The sequence below is a fragment of the Felis catus genome, chromosome D3 (genome assembly GCF_018350175.1).
Source record: "Felis catus isolate Fca126 chromosome D3, F.catus_Fca126_mat1.0, whole genome shotgun sequence".
Taxonomy (NCBI): domain Eukaryota; kingdom Metazoa; phylum Chordata; class Mammalia; order Carnivora; family Felidae; genus Felis; species Felis catus.
In genome coordinates, this window is record NC_058379.1 from 7,801,875 (window position 1) to 7,820,653 (window position 18,779).

Sequence of the window (18,779 nt, forward strand, 5' to 3'; positions counted from 1 at the left end):
TGCCATCAGACCCACCTCAGGGAGGCCCTAGAGATGCAAAGGAGATGACAGACACAGGCCAGTCTAGTGCAGAAGGATCCTCCCCAAATGGCTGCTCATCTGCCCGGGGACTCCAAACACACATGACTCACACCATTTGGGCTCAGACAAGTGCCTCCCCAGGAAGCCCCGGGATCCTGGCATTACTAGGGACACACTGAGCCCCTGATGTCCCTAACCCTTTGCCAGCACCTCTGGTCCCGCAGAAGTAGCCAACATGCCTAACTCCAAGTGCCTGCAAAAGTCGGAGCCCCTGTGGAAGGAGTGGGACCAGAAGGCCCAAAAGAATGGACTGAGGCACCAGGTGAATGCTGTCAATGGTGACTGCTATGTGGGCCAATGGAAGGACAACATGAAACATGGTGAGTGGGGGATCTTCAGGGGCTTGGGAGTATGGAGTCTGGGCCATGGTGGGTGATGGGGGCCAAGGAAGTAGCTGGCAGAGCTTGTCAGGGACGTACGATATCATAAGATATGTCACCAAGGCTCCCCCAGGGGGTAAATGCTGCTGACCTGGACCAGCTGGGGGCCTCCACAGCCTGGGGCTCTGGAACCAAACTCAACCCTGACTTTAGATGACCAGGGACCAGCGCGGGACAAAGTGGTCTTGAGATACCAACCATAACCACGGCCAGGGTTCTAAGGACTCCAGCATAGTCCTTACCCTCTGAGACCTGGGCTAAGTTGGGCCTGGTTAGCAGGAGGAAAAGGAGCCCCCCAAACCACTTGCAGTGGTGATTCAAAGAGCTCTGATGTGGGGGTCTGACCAGTAATGAGTGAGAGAGGACACACACACACAAGCACATACACACACAACTAGCTGGGGCTTCAAATTTAACTGTAGCTTTAACCAGCAAACAGCATGGGGGTCCTTGTGGTACAAAATCAGCCCTGAAGAAAATCAAGTGTTTTTAAGTTTTATTTATTTAGGGGCACCTAGATGGTTCAGTTGGTAGAGCATGTGACTCTTTTTTTTTCTTTTAAGTTTATTTATTTATTTTGAGAGAGAGATAGAGCGAGCAGGGGAGGGGCAGAGAGAGAGGGAGAGAATCCCAAGCAGGCTCCATACTGTCAGTGTGAAGCCTGATGCGGGGCTTGAACTCACGAACCATGAGATCATGACCTGAGCTGAAACCAAGAGTTGGACACTTAACCGACTGAGCCACCCAGGTACCCCAAGCATGTGACTCTTGATCTTGGGGTCATGAGTTCAAACTCTTGTAATCTCTACACCCAACATGGAGTTCAAACTCATGGCCTCAAGGTCAAGAGTCACATGCTCTTCTGACAGAGCCAGCCAGGCACCCCCCCAAAAAACAAATTTTTATTCTAAACAGATGGTATGGCTTCTCACTCAGGACTTGAAATCCAGATGCTATGTTCTTAACCACTTTTCTGTCCTGCCTTCCTGAGCTAAGCACTTTGGAGTCCATAAAGCTGGGTCAGAATCTCAGCTTCACCAACTCTGGCCTTGAGAAACTAATTACGCCACTCTGAGCCTCAGTGTTCCAATCTGTAAAGTGGGAAAATACTTATCAGTAAAGATAAAAGATGACGTCTATCAAGTGTGTAGCCCAGGGTCTGTACAGAAGGGGAACTTCTTGAGTGTTGAGGGCTGAGCGTGGCAGGGATCACCACTCCTGAGAACTTTCCTTGTCCGGAAGCACTCCAAAGCTCACCCCACCCAATGTGCGACACAACACCACCACTCAGCACTGACTTAAAGGCCAGACTTTATGCAGCTACTCTGGGCTTTGTGTGCAGTTAAAGATGCCTGTTTGTGTGCTTTAGTCCCTGTGGGCAGCAGGTGAGGTGGACAAGGCCCTAAACTAGGAATCAGGATCCCAAAGTTCCCACCCTGGCTCTACCACTGAACAGCTGTGTGATTTCGGGTAAGCCATCTCCCATTCTCTGGATCTCAGCTGTCCCACCTGTGATATGAACTCATGGGTTGACAAGGGCCTCTGAGCCCTTCTTCTGTGTGAGTCCTGCCTCCCCTAGGACCCTGGAGGCATAGAGCTGATTGGGCTGGGGCTCCAGAAAATGGACCTGTCAGAGAATCCAGACCCAGCCTCCCCTCTCTTCAAGACGTGCCTTTGACCACGCTGACAGGGGATTGCTGTGGTGTAAGCAGCCTGGAAGCAGTCAAAAGTCATCATCATTTAGGGCAAGGATTGGAGTGGCTAGTGCTTCCCCAGCCTGTTCATTCGTTCACTCTGCTAACACCCATTGCACTCCTAGTCCATGCCAGGCCCTGTACTGGGCATCTGCTTAATGCCAGCCCCCAGGGAGCTCCAGTCTCACACAGAAGCCACACAGTAAGTAATATCCCAGTTTAGAGAAGAGGAAATTGGGACTCGGAGAGAAGAAATTATTTACTGAGGGTCACATACCTATGTGCTAAATGACCTGGAGGCAGAAGCCAGCCTCCCAGAAAAAAAAAGGAAACATGCTGTCTCGAAAACTCAGTGACTATGTATGCTACATGGTGGAGAACCATGGGGATGACTATAAAGCTATGGCCTAAGATGAGGAGGATTACTGTCAAGATATCCCAAAGCAGATTCAGAATAAGACCAATGTCTATAAGCATTTTTACCCAGCAGAGTGGCAATCCTTCCTCGATTCTTTGCAGAAGAATAAGATAGAAGTTGAGTGATTGAGGGGCGCCTGGGTGGCTCAGTTGGTTAACCATCTGATTCTTGATTTCAGCTCAGGTCATGATCTCATGGTTTGTGAGTTCAAGCTCCTCATTGGACTCTGTGCTGACAGCACAGAGCCTGCTTGGGATTCTCCCTCTCCTTCTCTCTTTGCCCCTGCCCTGCTCATGCTCTCTCTCTCTCAAAATAAATAAATAACTTAAAAAAAAAAAAAAGAAGTTGAGTGATTGGCTTATGCCTGCCCCAGGCTGAGACCTCCTCCTGGACCAGAGAAGCTGGAGCCAAAGTGTAAGATTTTAGGCAAGGAGAAGCATGTGGCCAGACCTCCCTCTCTCTCTCTCTCTCTCTCTCTCTCTCTCTCTCTCTCTCACACACACACACACACACACACACTCCTCTCTGGGGAAGGAACTGTCTCCCAGACGCTTCTGAGGGTCCTGGGAAAAGCCAGAACCTACTGTTTTCAGAGTGGGTGATTTGTTTATATATAGTCTGTACATAATAAAACAAGGTTATTTTGCATCAAAAAAATAAAAATAAAAGTGTGGCATCAGGCATCAGGATGTGAAGAGCGCCAGAGAGGAGACACAGAGGCAGCCATGAGAACACAGAGAGGTGGTGTTTGAGCTGAGTGCCAAAGGATAAGGATTCACTTGGTAGAAGAGCATATCTTCTAGATGGTGGAATCAGAATGGAAGGCTTTGGGCTGTATTAAGTCTTGTTCAGTCTTGTTTTTGGAACTGACTGGAAGCCCATGTGCCCAGAGCAGAGAGAGCCAGGGGAAAGGGCAGGCAGGGCAAGGGTTCCAACCACAAAGGACCTTATTGGGGCGCATGGGGGGCTCAGTTCATTGAGCATCTGCTCTTGGTTTCCGCTAGGGTCATGATCTCTCATGGTTTGTGGGTTTGAGCCCTGCCTAGGGCTCCACACTGCCAGTACGGAGCCTGCTTGGAATTCTCTCTCTCTCCCTCTCTTTCTGCCACTCCTGCACTCTCTCTCGCTCAAAATAAATAAATAAACTAAAAAAAAAAAAAAAAAAAAAAGGACCTTTGAGGAGGTGGTAAATTTGCCATCATCCCAGAGGCAAACAGTCTCATTAGACCAACTTGAATCACATGCCCTTCATTGAACCAATCACAGTGGCCTGGGCTGATTGGCTAGCCTTGCCAGGGGGAGGAGTCTGATCCATACAAACCTTAGGGATTGAGAGTTTGGGAGGTGCTGGTTCCCCAAAAGGAATAAAATTAGAAGGAGGACAGGTAGAGACAACCCAGTGAGAGCTCTACCTCAAGGGCAAAAATAATTGGTAACATCTTTCCTATTTGCAGGCACTGTTCTAAGTGCTTTCCATACGTTAATGAATTTAGTGATAGAACAACCCCATGAGATTCTCTCATCTCCTTTTACCGATGAGGAGCTTAATAACATTGAGGCACTTAATAACATTAAGTTATTTGTGCAAGATCAGAAAGCTCACAGGGACAATGTTGGATTTGTTCCTGAGCTACCAAGGACCAAGACATGAATTGGCCCATATAGGTACTCCACAAATATTTTATTCATCCTTTTGTTCAACAAATGTCTTTGTTCAGCATGTATTTGTCTCCTGCAACTTGCCAGGCACTGTTCCTCGGTGCTGGGAATAGAGCGGTGAGCAGAACGGACCAAAGTCTGTGTCCTCAGAGAGTGCACATTCTCCTCATGGAGAGCTAGACAATAGACAATAAATGATAAGTGAGTGAATTGTCTATTAGGTTAGGAGTTGATAAGGGATATGGAAAGAAACAGAGCAGGGTAAGAGAGGAAGATAGGCTTGTGATTTTACAGGGGTTGGTCAGGGTAAGCCTCGCTGAGAAAGATTTGAACAGAGACTTGCAGGAGGTAGGGAGTGAGTGAATATTTGGAGAAGAGCGTTCTAGGCCAAAGGATAAGCAGGTATAAAGGCCCTGAGGCAGAAGCATATCTGGCGGGATCCAGGAACAGCAGGGAGGCCATAGTGGTTGGAGAGCAGTCTGGAAGGCGGGAGTGGAAGACACAGACGAAGCAGGAGTGGTAGGAGAGGGTCCCCATGTGTGTTCTGGAGAACTGAAGAAATATGCAGAATATTTTCTAGAAATTCTGGCCATCTGGCATAATCATTCAGTATTATTAAGAGATAAAGCTAGGGGCACCTGGGTGGCTCAGTCGGTTAAGTGTCTGACTTCGGCTCAGGTCATGATTTCATGGTTCATGAGTTCGAGCCCCGAGTCGGGCTCTGTGCTGACAGCTCCGAAGCCTGGAGCCTGCTTCGGATTCTGTGTCTCCCTCTCTCGCTCTGCCCCTCCCCCGCTCACACTCTGTCTCTGTCTCTCTCAAAAATAAATCAACATTAAAAATATTAAAATAGAAAAAAAGAGACAAAGCTTATTATTAAGAGAAAAAGAAGTGGCAGATTTCTACTTGGGATTTGTTAGAGCAATCTGGTTTCAGAGCAAAGGACTGGAGAACTGCTATTTGTAGAAATGGAACTTTCTTGGTGTTTTCCCTACTGGTGGGTGTCTAGGGGCACAGACCCTGGCCCAGCCCTTGAGAACACCAAGGCAGCCCCTGAGGCCAAGGCAGACACAGCATCTGCTCCTCCAGCCCCATGGCTGCCGTGTCTGCAATCTTGGCCCGTCTCTGTGTCATCAGGAAAAGGAACACAGATCTGGAAGAAAAAAGGAGCCATCTATGAGGGAGACTGGAAGTTTGGGAAGCGAGATGGCTATGGCACCCTCAGCAATCCTGACCAAGAGAAGGGAAAGTATAGGAAAGTATACTCTGGCTGGTGGAAAGATGATAAAAAATCGGTGAGTGGTTCCCATCATGCTCTGGGGTGTGGGCCGGGCTGAAAGCAGGCTGTGTGTGTGTGTGTGTGTGTGTGTGTGTGTGTGTGTGTGTGTAGGGGGAGCAGTCAGAGAGGCCTGGGAGAAAAGGGGGGAAGGGTTGAGGGAAGGAGGACAAGGGCACTGTGTGCGTGGGAGAAGGAAGGGGTGGGGAATCATCAAGGGTTCTCAGAACAAAGCCCAGGAAACAGGAAGCAAGAGGAGAGGGCCCAGGGAGGAGCCCATGAAACCCTGTGGCTACAAAAAGCCAGCCAGGCTGTGTGGGGGCCAAGTCTCCTCCCCCATCTCCCCCACTCATTTCCTGGCTTTCTTTTCCCTGGGCATTCCTTTCTAAGAATCCCCCTTCTGTTGGGCCTGAACAAGAAGGGGGTAGGAAAAGTGGGAGCAAGAAAGCAAAGGCCACACCCTTGGCCACAGAACAAGAAAGGAAGGTCCTGGAGGTAGAAGCCAGCCAGAGGCATATCCTCAACCCATAAGTGCCTGACCCCTCACCATAGGCCATAGAGACAGATAGTAACACAGTGCTGCTATTGAACAACTGCTATTGCGATGCCAGAATCACAGCATATGATGCTTCAGCTAACTCACAATATCGTCATCATCATCATCACTCATTTTATTCATAAGGAAACAAGCTCAGAGAGGTGAAGTGCCTTACCTGGGGTCACACACTGCTGGCAAGTGGTAGAGCTCAGGATTTCATGATCTCTGCTCTGAAACTGTTTACTGACCAGTAGGGAGAGAGATCCCAAAATAAACAATTCACATTTAATATGGTGTTAGGATAGAGGTTTTCACAGGGAGCCCACAGGAATTGAGAATTCAGGGCAGGCTTCCTGCAGGAGGTGATGCCAAAAGGTACAAAGACTTAAACAGGGAGGGAAAAAAGAGAAGAGGAAGTAGCAAAGTGGAAGGAGCAAAGAATGTGTCAAACAGCAAGGTGTGTGTGCCCACAGGTAGGAGTGAGGGGGGAGGGGTAGGTGGGGGCCTTGAAGGCTATGTGGAGAATCAGGATTTTGAGGGGTAGATGGGCTGCTTAACCCAACTTCCTTAGGTGTGATCTGCGGGGAGTCCATGATTCTCTGTAGTTGTGGTGTTCATTTTCCTGGGGAGAAAGTCCATAACTGATCGGATTCTCTCAGAAGCATCTGTGACTTTTAATAGGGTCAAATCAAAGCTGAGGAGAGGGGGCAAACATGATCAGATGTGCGATGTAAAGATCCGTCTAGCTGCTTACTGGGGGATGCATGAGGAGGGGAGAATGGGAGAGTTGGAGGAAGGGGACCCGTGAGGAGCAGAGACGAGATACTGGGCTGCATGAAGGTGACAGCATAGGGGTGGGGGGCAATGGGACAACCCGGGGAGCTTTTTCAATTCACGACCATGAGCTTGGAATGTAGGGCTGAGGGAGGAAACAGGGAAGTAGCCAGGGTGTGGCTTGGGTGCCAGGGAAGATGGGGGTGACTTTCCTGGTGTTGGGGACGCCATGAACAGGGACACCTTCGTGCTTTCAGGGCTATGGGATTCAGTTTTTCGGACCCAAGGAGTATTACGAGGGTGAGTGGTGTGGCGACCAGCGCAGCGGGTGGGGCCGCATGTACTACAGTAACGGCGACATCTACGAGGGCCAGTGGTTGAAGGACAAGCCGAATGGGGAGGGCATGTTGCGCCTGAGTAAGTGCCCCGCCCCAATAGCCTGCTGGCCACGCCCCACCCACAACCCTTTCGCCAGCTCCAGCTAAGATGAACGACAGGACCAGATCCCTGCCCTCAAAGAATTTATATTCCTTTTTTCTTTTTTTAAGTTTATTTATTTATTTTGAGACAGAGTGGGGGAGGGGCAGAGAGAGAGGGAGAGAGAGAATCACAAATGGTCTCCAAGCTGACAGCACAGAGCCTGACCCAGCCTCGATCTCACCAATGGTGAGATCATGACCTGAGCTAAAATCAAGAATCTGACTCTCAACCGACTGAGCCACCCAGGCGCCCTCCTGGGAGCTTATATTCGAAAGGGGGAGCCTAACAATACACATCAACAATTAAGACATTTTCTTATGGTCCCAATAATCATAGTCTATGCTTACACAGCACTGAGCTCACTTAATCCTGGCTATGGTCCTATAAGATAGATACTCTTAGCCCGATTTTACAGATGAACTGAGGTACAGAGAGGTTAAGTGACTTGCTCAAGGTCAATGCAGTCTGTTAGTCGTTAGATCCAACGTGCTAAGGAATATCCCTTGAAAACAGAAAGGTGTGTTGGATGACAAAGGAGTTGTGGACAGGAGCGATTTAGATTGACTTATGGTCAGGGAATGTCTCCCTCAAGAGGTGACATTTGAACAGAAGACTTGAAGGAAGAGAAGGAACCTGATAGGCATTGAGCTGGGAAAGGACAGAGGAAAGAGTCATCAGTCAAGTAAACTGCCTTAGCGTCAGGACTTAACCCATTCCCTACATAGCAACCAGCATGAATGTTTTACAGATTGGACCTGGTGGCTGCCCTGCTTGCAACCATCCGTAGGCAGCACCATCTGGCCCTCCTCACCTAATTGTGCTTCCCACGTCTTCCTCTGGGAATCCCTTCATTTCAGCCAGACTCATGTTCTTCCAGTTCCTCCCACGCTTTCTGCCTCAGGGCCCTTGCACTGCAGTTCTCTCTTCCCCGCAATAGAAAGAAGATCCTCCAGGTCTTTGCACTGTCTCCTCCTCAGAGAGGCCTTCCCTGTTCACTCCACTAAAGCACAGCACCTGCTTGCTTCCTTTCCTTTTTAGCGCTAGGTGTATAACCTTGGGCAAGTTTCTTTCTGTCGGTGCCTCAGTTACCTCACCTGTAAAATGGGAGTGATAGTAGTACCCACTTTGTAGGTGCTACGAACACGTCTGGCACATAGTAGGCTATCTATAAAGCTAGTGCCATTGTCTCTCCAGACTGTGAGCTGGATAAGGACCTGGACTGCGTATTTATTTTGTTCCCCACTGTTTCCCCAATGCCTGGCACATAGTAAGTGCTCTCAGTGAGGACACAGACCAGAGCTCAGTCTCCTGAAAACTCAAGATTCCAACTTCCAGTGAGATTTGGCCAAACTGAGGCATTGGGGCCACTGAGGAGGGTTTAATCCAGTCACTTCTGTCTGTCGTCCTCAATCCCCCGGGCACCCAGTGCTGTGCCTGCTTTCAGTGAGCATCTGATAGCCTGCATTTAGTGAGCACCTGCCGCGGCCACACATAGTGTAAGGGTTCTAAGTGCATCATTTCTAGTGGCCCAGACTCTGGAGACAGCTTGCCTGGGTTCAATCCCACCACAAGCTCTTACTACCTACGTGACCTCGGGCAATTTGCTTACACTCTCGCGCTTTGGTTTTCTCATCTGTAAAGTAAGGATAAAAATAAAACTTAAGTAGGGTATTGTGAAGGTTCACTGAGGTTTGTGGAGTGCTTAGCATGGTGCCTGACACGTAATAGTAAATGTTCAACAATATCATAGCTCATACTTGGAGGTAGCAGGTGTCAGCAAATTACATTCCTTGAACCAAATCCAAATCCAGCTCCGCGTACGTTTTGGTAAGTAAAGTTTTATCGGCACACTGACTTGCTCATACATTTACACGTTGTCCACGCTGCTTTCATGATTCGATGGCAGAGGTGAGTGGCTGTGACAGAGAACATGTGACACACAAAGCAGAAAATACCGTCTGCCCCTTCACAGAAAAAGTCTGCTGACCTCTGACCTAGAGTTTATCCAGTATCCTTCTAAGCCCTTTCTGTGTTTTGACTTATTTAATCTCCACCGCAATTCTGTGAGGTAGGTGTTACTGTTATTCCCATTTTACACATGAGGAAATCAGACAGAATGGTCGAGCGATTTGCCCGAGACCACATGGCTGCGAGCGTCTCAGCGGAGAAGTGCTAGCTTTATGATTACTCCTTTTGCAGCACCACCACCATCCGTTGAGCAGGAGAGTTCATTCATGATTAAGAGCACGGTCTCCTGGGATGAACAGCCCTTGGCTTCAAATCTTGTCTCTGACACTTCCTAGCTCTGTGACCTTGAGCACGTCAGTCAAACTCCCTGAGCTTTCAAGCTCCATCTGTAAAAATGGAGTCCGTTATCCTTCATAGAACTGTTTTTGTGAGGAGGGCGTGAGGTCAGAAACATAGCAAAGAACCATGCGCGGAATGAGTGCTGGAAAAACATTGCCTCTTCATGTCAGTAGCTACATTTTGTATAAATAGGAAACGATGTTGCTCATCCAAATTCAGGCAAGTAGTGGAGGCAAGACTTGGACCGGCTCTGATTCCGGAAGCCATTGACACCCCTAGGCTCTGATGTTTATAGTTCGGGCCTCCCAGACTCCAGGCAGCCCAGCCCAGGGCACTCTCAACATCTTGGTCTCCTTCTGGCTTCCCTGCGGGCACAGTGGCATGCGGAGGGGCCAACGTGGTAGTGGGGCCTGGTTAGGTGTGTCCAGCACCCAAGTGACCCTGTCCTTTCCCCCAGAGAACGGGAACCGCTACGAGGGCTACTGGCAGAGAGGCATGAAGAATGGGTCGGGCCGTTTCTTCCACCTGGACCACGGTCAGCTGTTTGAAGGCTTCTGGGTGGACGACGTGGCCAAGTGTGGCACAATGATTGACTTTGGCCGCGATGAGGCCCCTGAGCCCACCCAGTTCCCCATTCCTAAGGTGGGCAGCACCCACCAGGGCCCTGTGGCCACACCCAGAGAGACAGAAAACAGTACCTCCCCCCCAACCGCCCACACCCAGGCCTAGCCCAGCCCAGCCCAGCCAGGGAACAGACCAGATTTTGTTTTCAGTCGGGGCATCCCCATGGAGACTGGCAGCGCCCCAGGCAGATAGCACTTCCAGAGTCGGCAGCACCCCACAAGGTGGGCAGCACCCCACAGGATGGCGGCCTAGGCCTTGCATGCTCCCCAATCCAACCCCTTACTGCTTCCCTCCAGATCGAAATTCTAGACCCTAATGGTGTGCTGGAGGAAGCCTTGGCCATGTTCAAGAAGACAGAGGAAGATGAAGATTGATGCCAGGTAAGGGATGGACATACTTTCCCCCCTCGGATGTGGTTGAGAAAGCTCCTGGGGTCTCCTTTGGCCAAGGGGCTCGGGCAGGACCAGAGGGTGGGTTTCTTTCCTCCTGCAATCCAGCTGGTTCTTTTTGGTTCCTCCCCTTCAAAACTCATTTCCTCAAAGACCAGGTCCCTCCTGAAAGCCCTTGAGTAAGGTAGTTTGCCCCAGGCCTGCACTTGCGCATCTGTCCTAGCCCCTCCTCGTGTGGGTGTTAAGTGGGGTTCCAGGAGAGGGTGATGGTACAGCATCTTTGGGTCGCCAGCTGCCACCAGCCCCTTGCCCCTGCAGAGAACACACCAGAGCTTCTGGAGAAATTCAAGCCCGTCGCCCAACTGCTCAAACCGGTGCGGCTTCTGCAGAAGTGAGTGGTGACTCGGGCACACCCTTGGCACCCTCAGAGGGCACCTCACTCCTCCCAGCACTGGATCATCCTCTCCCCAGCTGGCTTTGGGGATCCTCTTGTTACAGCTTTCATTCTGGGCCCCCATTCCTGAGCAAGGGAGTATAAAGAACCTGGTGGCTTCAGCCCAGGGCTTGCGGTGTGTGATTGTGGGTGGGGTGGAGAGGGTGGAGTTCTGGAAAGGACTTTAGGTAAGGAAGACAGATGTCCCCACGGGCTGCATGGATTTACCCAGGGGGAGAAAGAAGTGTCTCTAGGTCTCTGATCTTTGAGATACTCCAGGGAGAAAAGCCGGTGTCTGGTCACATTGGCCACTAAGATTTGGGGTTGAGACAGAACCTGGCTTCTCAACCTAACACAGGAACACTCAACCTTAGGATCCTGCAGGAGCTTTAAAAGCTACAGACACCCAGGTCTCACATTCAGACTCTGGTCTGTCTGGGGTGAGGCCTGGCCTTCAGAAAGTTCCCCAGATGATTCTAACGTGCAGCCGGGGCCATGAACCCCTGACTTACTGGCTTTGTGACCCTAAGTGACCTCAGCTGCCCCATTTGTAAAATGGCACTTAGGAGATCTCACAGGGGTGTTTTTGAGGATTTGCTAACAGATGTAATAATAACAAATAAGTTGTATTGAGGTTAATTGTGAAGCTGAGATCCAGGAAGAGCTTTGCAGAATTCTAGACAACATTCTGCAAGATATAAGGGACCCTTACATAATGGGTAGGAACATGAGCTCAGCAGACTGCCTGGGTGTGAATCCCAACAGTGATTTATGAGCGGTGTGTTCTTGGACATGCACCCAACCTCTCTGTTCTCTAGGTTCCCTCCCCTCAGACCCGGACAATAACAGTCCTTACCACCCAGGTTACCGTGGTTAACATGAGGATGAAATAAGGTGTGGTTCTAATCTGAGGGTGCTGTTGTCTCCCTTCCCTGCTGGGGGACACTTGGCAATGTCTGGAGGCATTTTTGGTTGTCACAACTGGCAGGGAAAGATATTACTGGCAACTAGTGGCTAGAGGTTGAGGATCCTGCTAAACACACTATAATACACTCTAGGGGCTCCCGACTTCAGCTCAGGTCATGATCTCAGGGTTTGTGGGTTCGAGCCCCATATCGAGCTCTGTGCTGACAGCTCAGAGCCTGGAGCCTGCTTCAGATTCTGTGTCTCCCTCGCTCTCTACCCCTCCCCTGCTTACACTCTGTCTTTCAAAAATAAACATTAAAAAAATAAACATTCTACAATAGTTTTCCAGCCCAATGTCCGAAGTATAACCCTGTAACCCCATGTTCATAAAGCCCTCAGCAAGTGCCAGATATAAAGATTCAATAAACAGGGACACTATCGATGTTCTTTCTGCCCTCTAAATCATAAGCAGGGTGGCCTGACCCTCGGTATGGTTCTCACACCAGGAAGCTGAGCCTGGCCCACTTGGGACACAGAACATTCACTCGGTGCCAGGCCCTGTGCTGATATGTGTCTCCTCCCATGACCCCTCAACAACCTATGAGGTGTCCTGCTATTATTAGTACCTTCTCAGAGAAGGAAACAGGTTCAGGGATGTTCACCAGTCACAAAGCTAGAAAGGAACTGTACTTAGATCTGTCTGCTCTGAAGGCACAGAACAGTGGCAGAGCGTATATAAGGCCAGCTTTTTTTTTTTTTTTTTCCACCAGAAAAAGTAGGGTGTGTTCTAGTTTATGTATAAAAATCTCTCTAGATAGGAACACAATAAATACACTGGCAACAATGGACGTCTCTGGAGAGAACTGGGAACCAGGGAGGAAGGGCAATTTTTCACTGTTGTATTTGGAACTTGTGAATGTATTATGTATCCAAAATATAAATAAAACTGAAATTAAAGACTGTTCTTTAACTACCAGTGTTTTCCTGAGTTGCCTGGAGCACCTGGGGTGCTTGTTAAAAATACAGATTCTAGATCTACACAGACCAACCTGAATTGGAACCTCTAGGGGAAAAGCTTGGAAAGCTACATTTTATAAGCCAATCTGGTGATTTTTTGACTTAGGAAAGAAAATAAACCTAAGGGGCGCCTGGCTGGCTCAGTCGCTGGAGTGTATGAGTCTTGATCTCGGCGTTGTGGGTTTCAGCCCCACATTGGGTGTGGAGATTACTTAAACATAAAACTGAAAGAAAGAAAGAAATCAAAGAGGGGAGGGGAAAGGCGAGGAGGGAAGGGAAGACCTAAGACTGGAGTCGTAGCCCAGAAGTTAGTGCAGCCAGCTCCCAAGTCTTTGCAGAAGCAAAGAGGTGGGCAGGTGACGGGGCTGCATGGAAGATGGCCAGGTCTTCTCTGGGGAGCAACGGAGAGCTTCACACAGGGGCCCCTGCTCCCCACTACTCAGTCCCAGTCAGAAGGCCGTCCAAGGACAGGGGAGAGTAGGTCCTGGTGCGTGAGATGCAGGAGAGAGGCAAGAAGCTGCAATAGGAAAAAGGAGCGCCCCTGCCCCACTCAGCCCACAAAACTGCTCTTATCGCATCTGTTTGCACAGGACAAGAACCTGAAGCCACGCTTTGCCCCAACGAACTTTGACTTCACTCAGAGGACTTTGTTTTTATAAAATCCCATACTGTATTGTGTTTCTGGGACCCACAGAGGTCTCAAACTCAAAGGCCCATGGTGGGGAGCCAGGCAAGTAACATAAACAAGGCTGGCCTGGTGAGAGACAAGGAGGAGAGGTGGGGTCTGTGGCAAACACATCTCCTGGGGAAGAAGGCGGCTGCAACTCAGTTCCTTCTCACTGATGCTCTGTAAGAAGGTGGGACCAGTCCTCCTGCTGCTGCTGGATCTTCCAAGTTCTTAAGCAAAGCCAGAATCCACATATATGACTTTTGTGAGAGGCTGGGCTCTGAGTCAGACTTTCTAGGTTCGAATTCTAGCCAATTACACTTAACCTCTTTGGGCATCAACTTTTGTCATCTGCAAAATGGAGATCAACATTCCTGCCAAAACATCCTGATTGTAATAACGGGAAAACATCGGGGAAGCCAGGCTGAGGTGGCATTCTACAAAACCACAGGCCCAGACTCCAAAAATGTCGATGTCATAAAGGACAAGAAAAGGCTGTTCCAAATTTAAAAGCAACTAAAGAGACGTGACAGCTCAATGCAACACCCGGGTAAAATCACTGCTAGAAAGGACGTGATGAGGACACGTGGAGAAGTCAACATACATGTCGTTATTAAACAGTACTGCGTCAATATCAAATTTCCTGAATTTGATCACTGAATTGAGGTTATGTAGGAGAAATGTCCTTGGTTTTAGAAGGAAGTATCTAAGCATGAAGGGTGGTATCTGCAACCAATGCACATGGCTCAGGGGAGAAACACACAGTTCACCCCCATCATTCAGTTTCAGCATCTGGGCACCTGCCTCCTTGCTGAGGTCAAACGGCACTGTTCTGTCTTCTTGTTTCAGCTTTCCTAAACGAGTGTTCTTTTCATGTCGTCTATTTAGTGCCACGTTGTTCACATTCGGTGCTTTTCGTTGGCGATTTTGCTACTAATAAACTGTTAAGAATTTTTTAACTTTTATTTTAAGTAGGCTTTGTGCCAATGTGGGGCTTGAACTCACAACCCCAAGATCAAGAGCTGCACGCTCCACCAATGGAGGCAGCCAGGTGCCCCGGTGATTTTGCTATTTAAGAAGAAGGCAGTAGGGTGCCTGGCTGGCTCCATCAGTGAAGCACGCAATTCTTGATCTCGGGGTTGTGAATTCGAGCCCCATGTTGGGTGTAGAGATTGTTTAAAAATAAAAATCTTTAAACAAACAAACAACCCAGAAACACATAAAACAAGGTTAACCTATTGAACGGCTGACAAAATATTGTGACCAGAGCCTCATAGGAACCACAGGAGCAATGGTTCAATACTAATTCAGTGTTCATGATGACTTTGTAGAACACAACTGCTATGAATGACAAGAATTGACTGTATATGTATTTCAGTTGCTATTCTCGCAACTTTTTTGTAGGTTTTTAAATTTTCAAAATAAAATGTTAACAAAATTTCTCACTTAGAGGCTCATCTGATTGGGGTACCAGAATTCATACCAGGCAGTCCAGACCCAACAAAGACAGACACAAGAGGTGTCCCTTATGAGTATATTTATGTGTATACAGACACACATACACACACACACACACACACACACACACACACACGCACACGCACGCACGCACGACACTGAATGGGGAGGGGGATCAAGACAGAAAAAACAAGAAACATCCAAGTGGCACTGGCACAGGGGAGGAGGAGGGACAAAGGGAGCATTTGTCCCCACTGTGGCTCCCACCGGCGGCCTCCTAACAGGAGGTAAACCCAAAGCTGGAAGAACAGGAAGTGCTTATTCCCCTAGAGGAAAGTTTCAAAGTGCAGTCATTTCTCTTAAAAAAAAAAAATAATAAAGAAGAAGAAGCCTCTTCCCTCCACTCTCTGCCCCCCTGACAAAAGCCCAATCCCTGGAGCTGGCTGTCCTTAAGGCTGGGGCAGGACGAGGTCGTGGGGAGCGGCGTAAGGCCAAAGATCTGAAGTGCCCAGGCCCAGAAGGGCTTATGCATAGTGGCTGCCGGGCGTCAGGGGGTGATCCCCTCTGTGGTCCAGCTGGTCCTGCAAGCGGGCGAACTCGGCCAGCTCGTTGAGCTCCTGGAACTGTCGGTCCGTCTTATGGCTGACCAATGAGCGGTAGAAGTGGACGGCAAAGACGATGAAGACCAGGCCAAAAGGGACCATGATGGTGGTGGAGGCGATGGCGGCGGCTTGGCCCGGAGTGATGCCACCAGTGCTGCTGACGTTGGCGACTGCATCGCTGGCCGGGGGCTTGCTGGTGGGCCGCAGCTGCCCGGGCTGCTTCTTGAGAGGCAAGAACTTGACCCAGCAGAGCAGCACCACTTCAGCCAGGAAGAGCAGGGTGCCGATGACCGTGGAAAAGGCCCAGGCCAGCTCGATGTGGCGGTGCATGCGCTCATGGGGTGACTCCTTGACCGAGTTGAGGTTATGCACGTTGCTCACCGCCTCGATGTTGGGCAGGATGCAGGTGCTGATCATAAGTGCAAACAGGTGCACGGCCACCAGCACCGTGGTGCATGCACTAAAGGCGATGAGCAGCCCGGGAGGGTAGTCATGGTCGGCATCTAGCTGTACCTCCACCATCGCCACCTAGGGGGAGGGGAGAGGCAGGCTGAGTGCCAGGATTGTCATGGCCCACAGAACCACACTCAAATCCTGGCTCCCCTCCCATCAAGCTCTCGGACCCTGGGCAAATCAACCTGGCCTCTCCAAGCCTCGGTTTCCTGATCTATATAACGGGGGTAAGAGCACCCCCTCACTTAGGGTTGAGAAAGTACTAGTGAAGATAGCAGGTTTGGAGCCCAGGCTGCCTGGATGTGAATCTCAGTTCTGCTATTCGCGGGCCACATGTCCTTGGGAAAGCCACTGAGCCTCAACTTCTTTATTTGTGAAATAAGAGATATCACAGTAGTTCACAGGATTATTTTAACAATGAAGTCAGAGGGGTGCCTGGGTGGCTCAGTCGGTTGAGCATCCGGCTTTGGCTCAGGTCATGATCTCACGGTTTGTGAGTTCAAGCCCCACGTCGGGCTCTGAGCTGACAGCTCAAAGCCTGGAGCCTGTTTCAGATTTTGTGTCTCCCTCTCTCTCTGCTCCTCCCCTGCTCATGCTCTCTCTCTCAAAAATAAATAAACATTAAAAAAAAATTAAAAAAAAAATGAAATCAGAGTCCCTGGTACATGGTAAACATCTCCCAAATAGTATCCACTGCTCCTACCAACCAGCCAGGTATTAAAACCCAAACCACAAACGGTTAAGATGGTAAGTTTGAGGGGCGCCTGCCTGGGTGGCTCAGTTAAGCGTCTGACTTTGGCTCAGGTCATGATCTCGTGGTTTGTGAGTTCAAGCTCTGCATCTGGCTCTCTGCTGTCAGCGCAGAGCGCTTTGGATTCTGTGATTCCAGAGCTCTCTGCCCCTCCCCCGCTCATGCTGTTTCTCAAAAAATAAACAAACTTAAAAAAAAAAAGATGGTATGTTTGATGTATATTTTACTATGATACAGTTTGCATTAAAAAAAAAAAAAAAAAAAAAGAAGCACAACCACCAAACCACCAGCGGCCCTCTCTGTTGGCCTAACATATGTTCCCAAGCACAGGCTTCTCCTTTACTCCCCGCTCCAGGGAGAAGGAGAGGGGTGGGGTAGAGAGATGAAGGCCCTCCCAGGCCAGGCCCAGCCCTTTCTAAGGACACAGTGCACCAACCAACGAGGAACGTGAAGCTTCCTCAAAGAGACTGAGCCAGGTGCTGTTGCAGTGTGATTGGCAAGCCCTGGAGCCATCTCCTGCCCTCGCCCCAGCTCTGGGCCCCACAGCTGACGCACTAGCTGCTCCCCAGTTCCTGGAGACCTGTGGACCCAGGGTCACCAGGGGCACGTTCTGGGCCTGCCACCTGCTGCTTCTCACTTGGGCCTTGCAAATCACCCCCATGTGAAGATGCCAGCTCATCAGATCTGGACCAGGAACAGCGAGCAGTGGGCACACTGCCAGGGTCTGCCTGCCAGGCTGGAGGGACTGGGGCAGCAAACGCCAATGGCAATACCATTAAGGATAGTGAGTGGCCTTTCATAAAATGTTTGCTATGTGGGTACCAGGCTCAGAGAGGGGAGGTCCAATGCTGAAATGTATCCACTAGCCCCATACCAGGCGACCCTGACCCCTCCTTACCCCGGAGGCGGGGGGTGGGGCTCTTTCTAGCTCTCCTGTTTGCCTGGCCCTGCTTGCTTTCATTTCTCATCTCTCTCTCTACCCTTCCTTTGACCAGGAAAGGCAGTGTGGGGCATTGGTCAGGATCACGGGCTCTAGAGCCAGGCTGCCTGGCTTTGAACCCTGACTCCTCTGCCCTTTATTCAGCTGTGATTCTAGCAAGCTCCTTCAACTTTCTGGGCCTCCGTTTCCTTATCTGTAAAATGGGAATAATAGTACATGACTCAGAGCATTGTTGTGAGGACCGAGTTAATCCCATGTAAAATACTCAGTGCCTGGCAGAAAGTAAACACTCAATAAAAGTGAGTTTAATATCATTTTTTCAGTTTAGAAACCTTCATCCCCAAACCCACTATCTCTATATGGAATTGTCTGGGGTTTCTACTCTCCACTGGAAGGGTATACCTGGGCTGAAAGAACACCAAGGCCAAAGTGGGGGGCCTGAGTCTGGCTCCAGAACCACCTTCCTTATTTGACCTTGGTCAAAACCTTCCCCTCTTGTCTGTAAAAGGAGGGAACATGGCGAGATTAAGGTCACAGGCTAAAGCTAATTTGGGGTCTGACACCTTGAGAATCTGATGAAAATAATGGATATCCTCCTTCGAACATCCAGGCATATATATTCACAGGGCTTTTCAGACAATTTCAACGAGATTCACAGACTTGCCCCAGTTGATGACGGTATGAACTGTTCAGCCCAGGAGTTTACAAAATGTTTCAAACTCCTATAAATCTGGGGCAGTGCCATCAGGATTTCAACTGTTTTTTAAGATCACTGGTGGCCTAATGCCAATCCTGAGAATTCTTAGTACACACGGGTGAGGGTAGGCCATCAGGGCATAGTGAGTTAAGGGACACAGTTAAGGGACACATCCCAGGGACCCCTGTTCTCAGCCACCAAGCCTGCCCACGCTGGAAAGGGAGGGGGACACCCT

At 49.6% G+C, this 18,779-nt stretch overlaps 2 protein-coding genes across 3 annotated transcripts in view; one reads left to right on the forward strand and one right to left on the reverse strand.

Annotated features, from left to right (window-relative positions):
• MORN3 (MORN repeat containing 3) overlaps nucleotides 1-18,779 on the forward strand; it is a 21,718-nt gene continuing 2,939 nt past the window's right edge. The window contains exons 1-6 of one of the 2 annotated variants that reach the window (XM_019814502.3): nucleotides 4-401; nucleotides 5,370-5,527; nucleotides 7,078-7,237; nucleotides 10,065-10,249; nucleotides 10,528-10,611; nucleotides 10,939-11,175. In XM_019814502.3, the coding sequence (XP_019670061.1) occupies nucleotides 257-401; nucleotides 5,370-5,527; nucleotides 7,078-7,237; nucleotides 10,065-10,249; nucleotides 10,528-10,605 (726 nt within the window). In that variant the 5' untranslated portion in view covers nucleotides 4-256 and the 3' untranslated portion in view covers nucleotides 10,606-10,611; nucleotides 10,939-11,175. Of the gene's footprint in view, nucleotides 402-5,369; nucleotides 5,528-7,077; nucleotides 7,238-10,064; nucleotides 10,250-10,527; nucleotides 10,612-10,938; nucleotides 11,176-18,779 lie in introns of those variants that run through there. The other variant, XM_023241391.2, reaches the window with a different exon arrangement.
• The window catches only part of ORAI1 (ORAI calcium release-activated calcium modulator 1), a 15,428-nt gene continuing 10,271 nt past the window's right edge, over nucleotides 13,623-18,779 (reverse strand). The window contains exon 2 of the mRNA XM_003994647.6: nucleotides 13,623-16,231. Coding sequence (XP_003994696.4) covers nucleotides 15,626-16,231 — 606 coding nt within the window. The 3' untranslated portion in view covers nucleotides 13,623-15,625. The remainder of the gene's footprint in view (nucleotides 16,232-18,779) is intronic.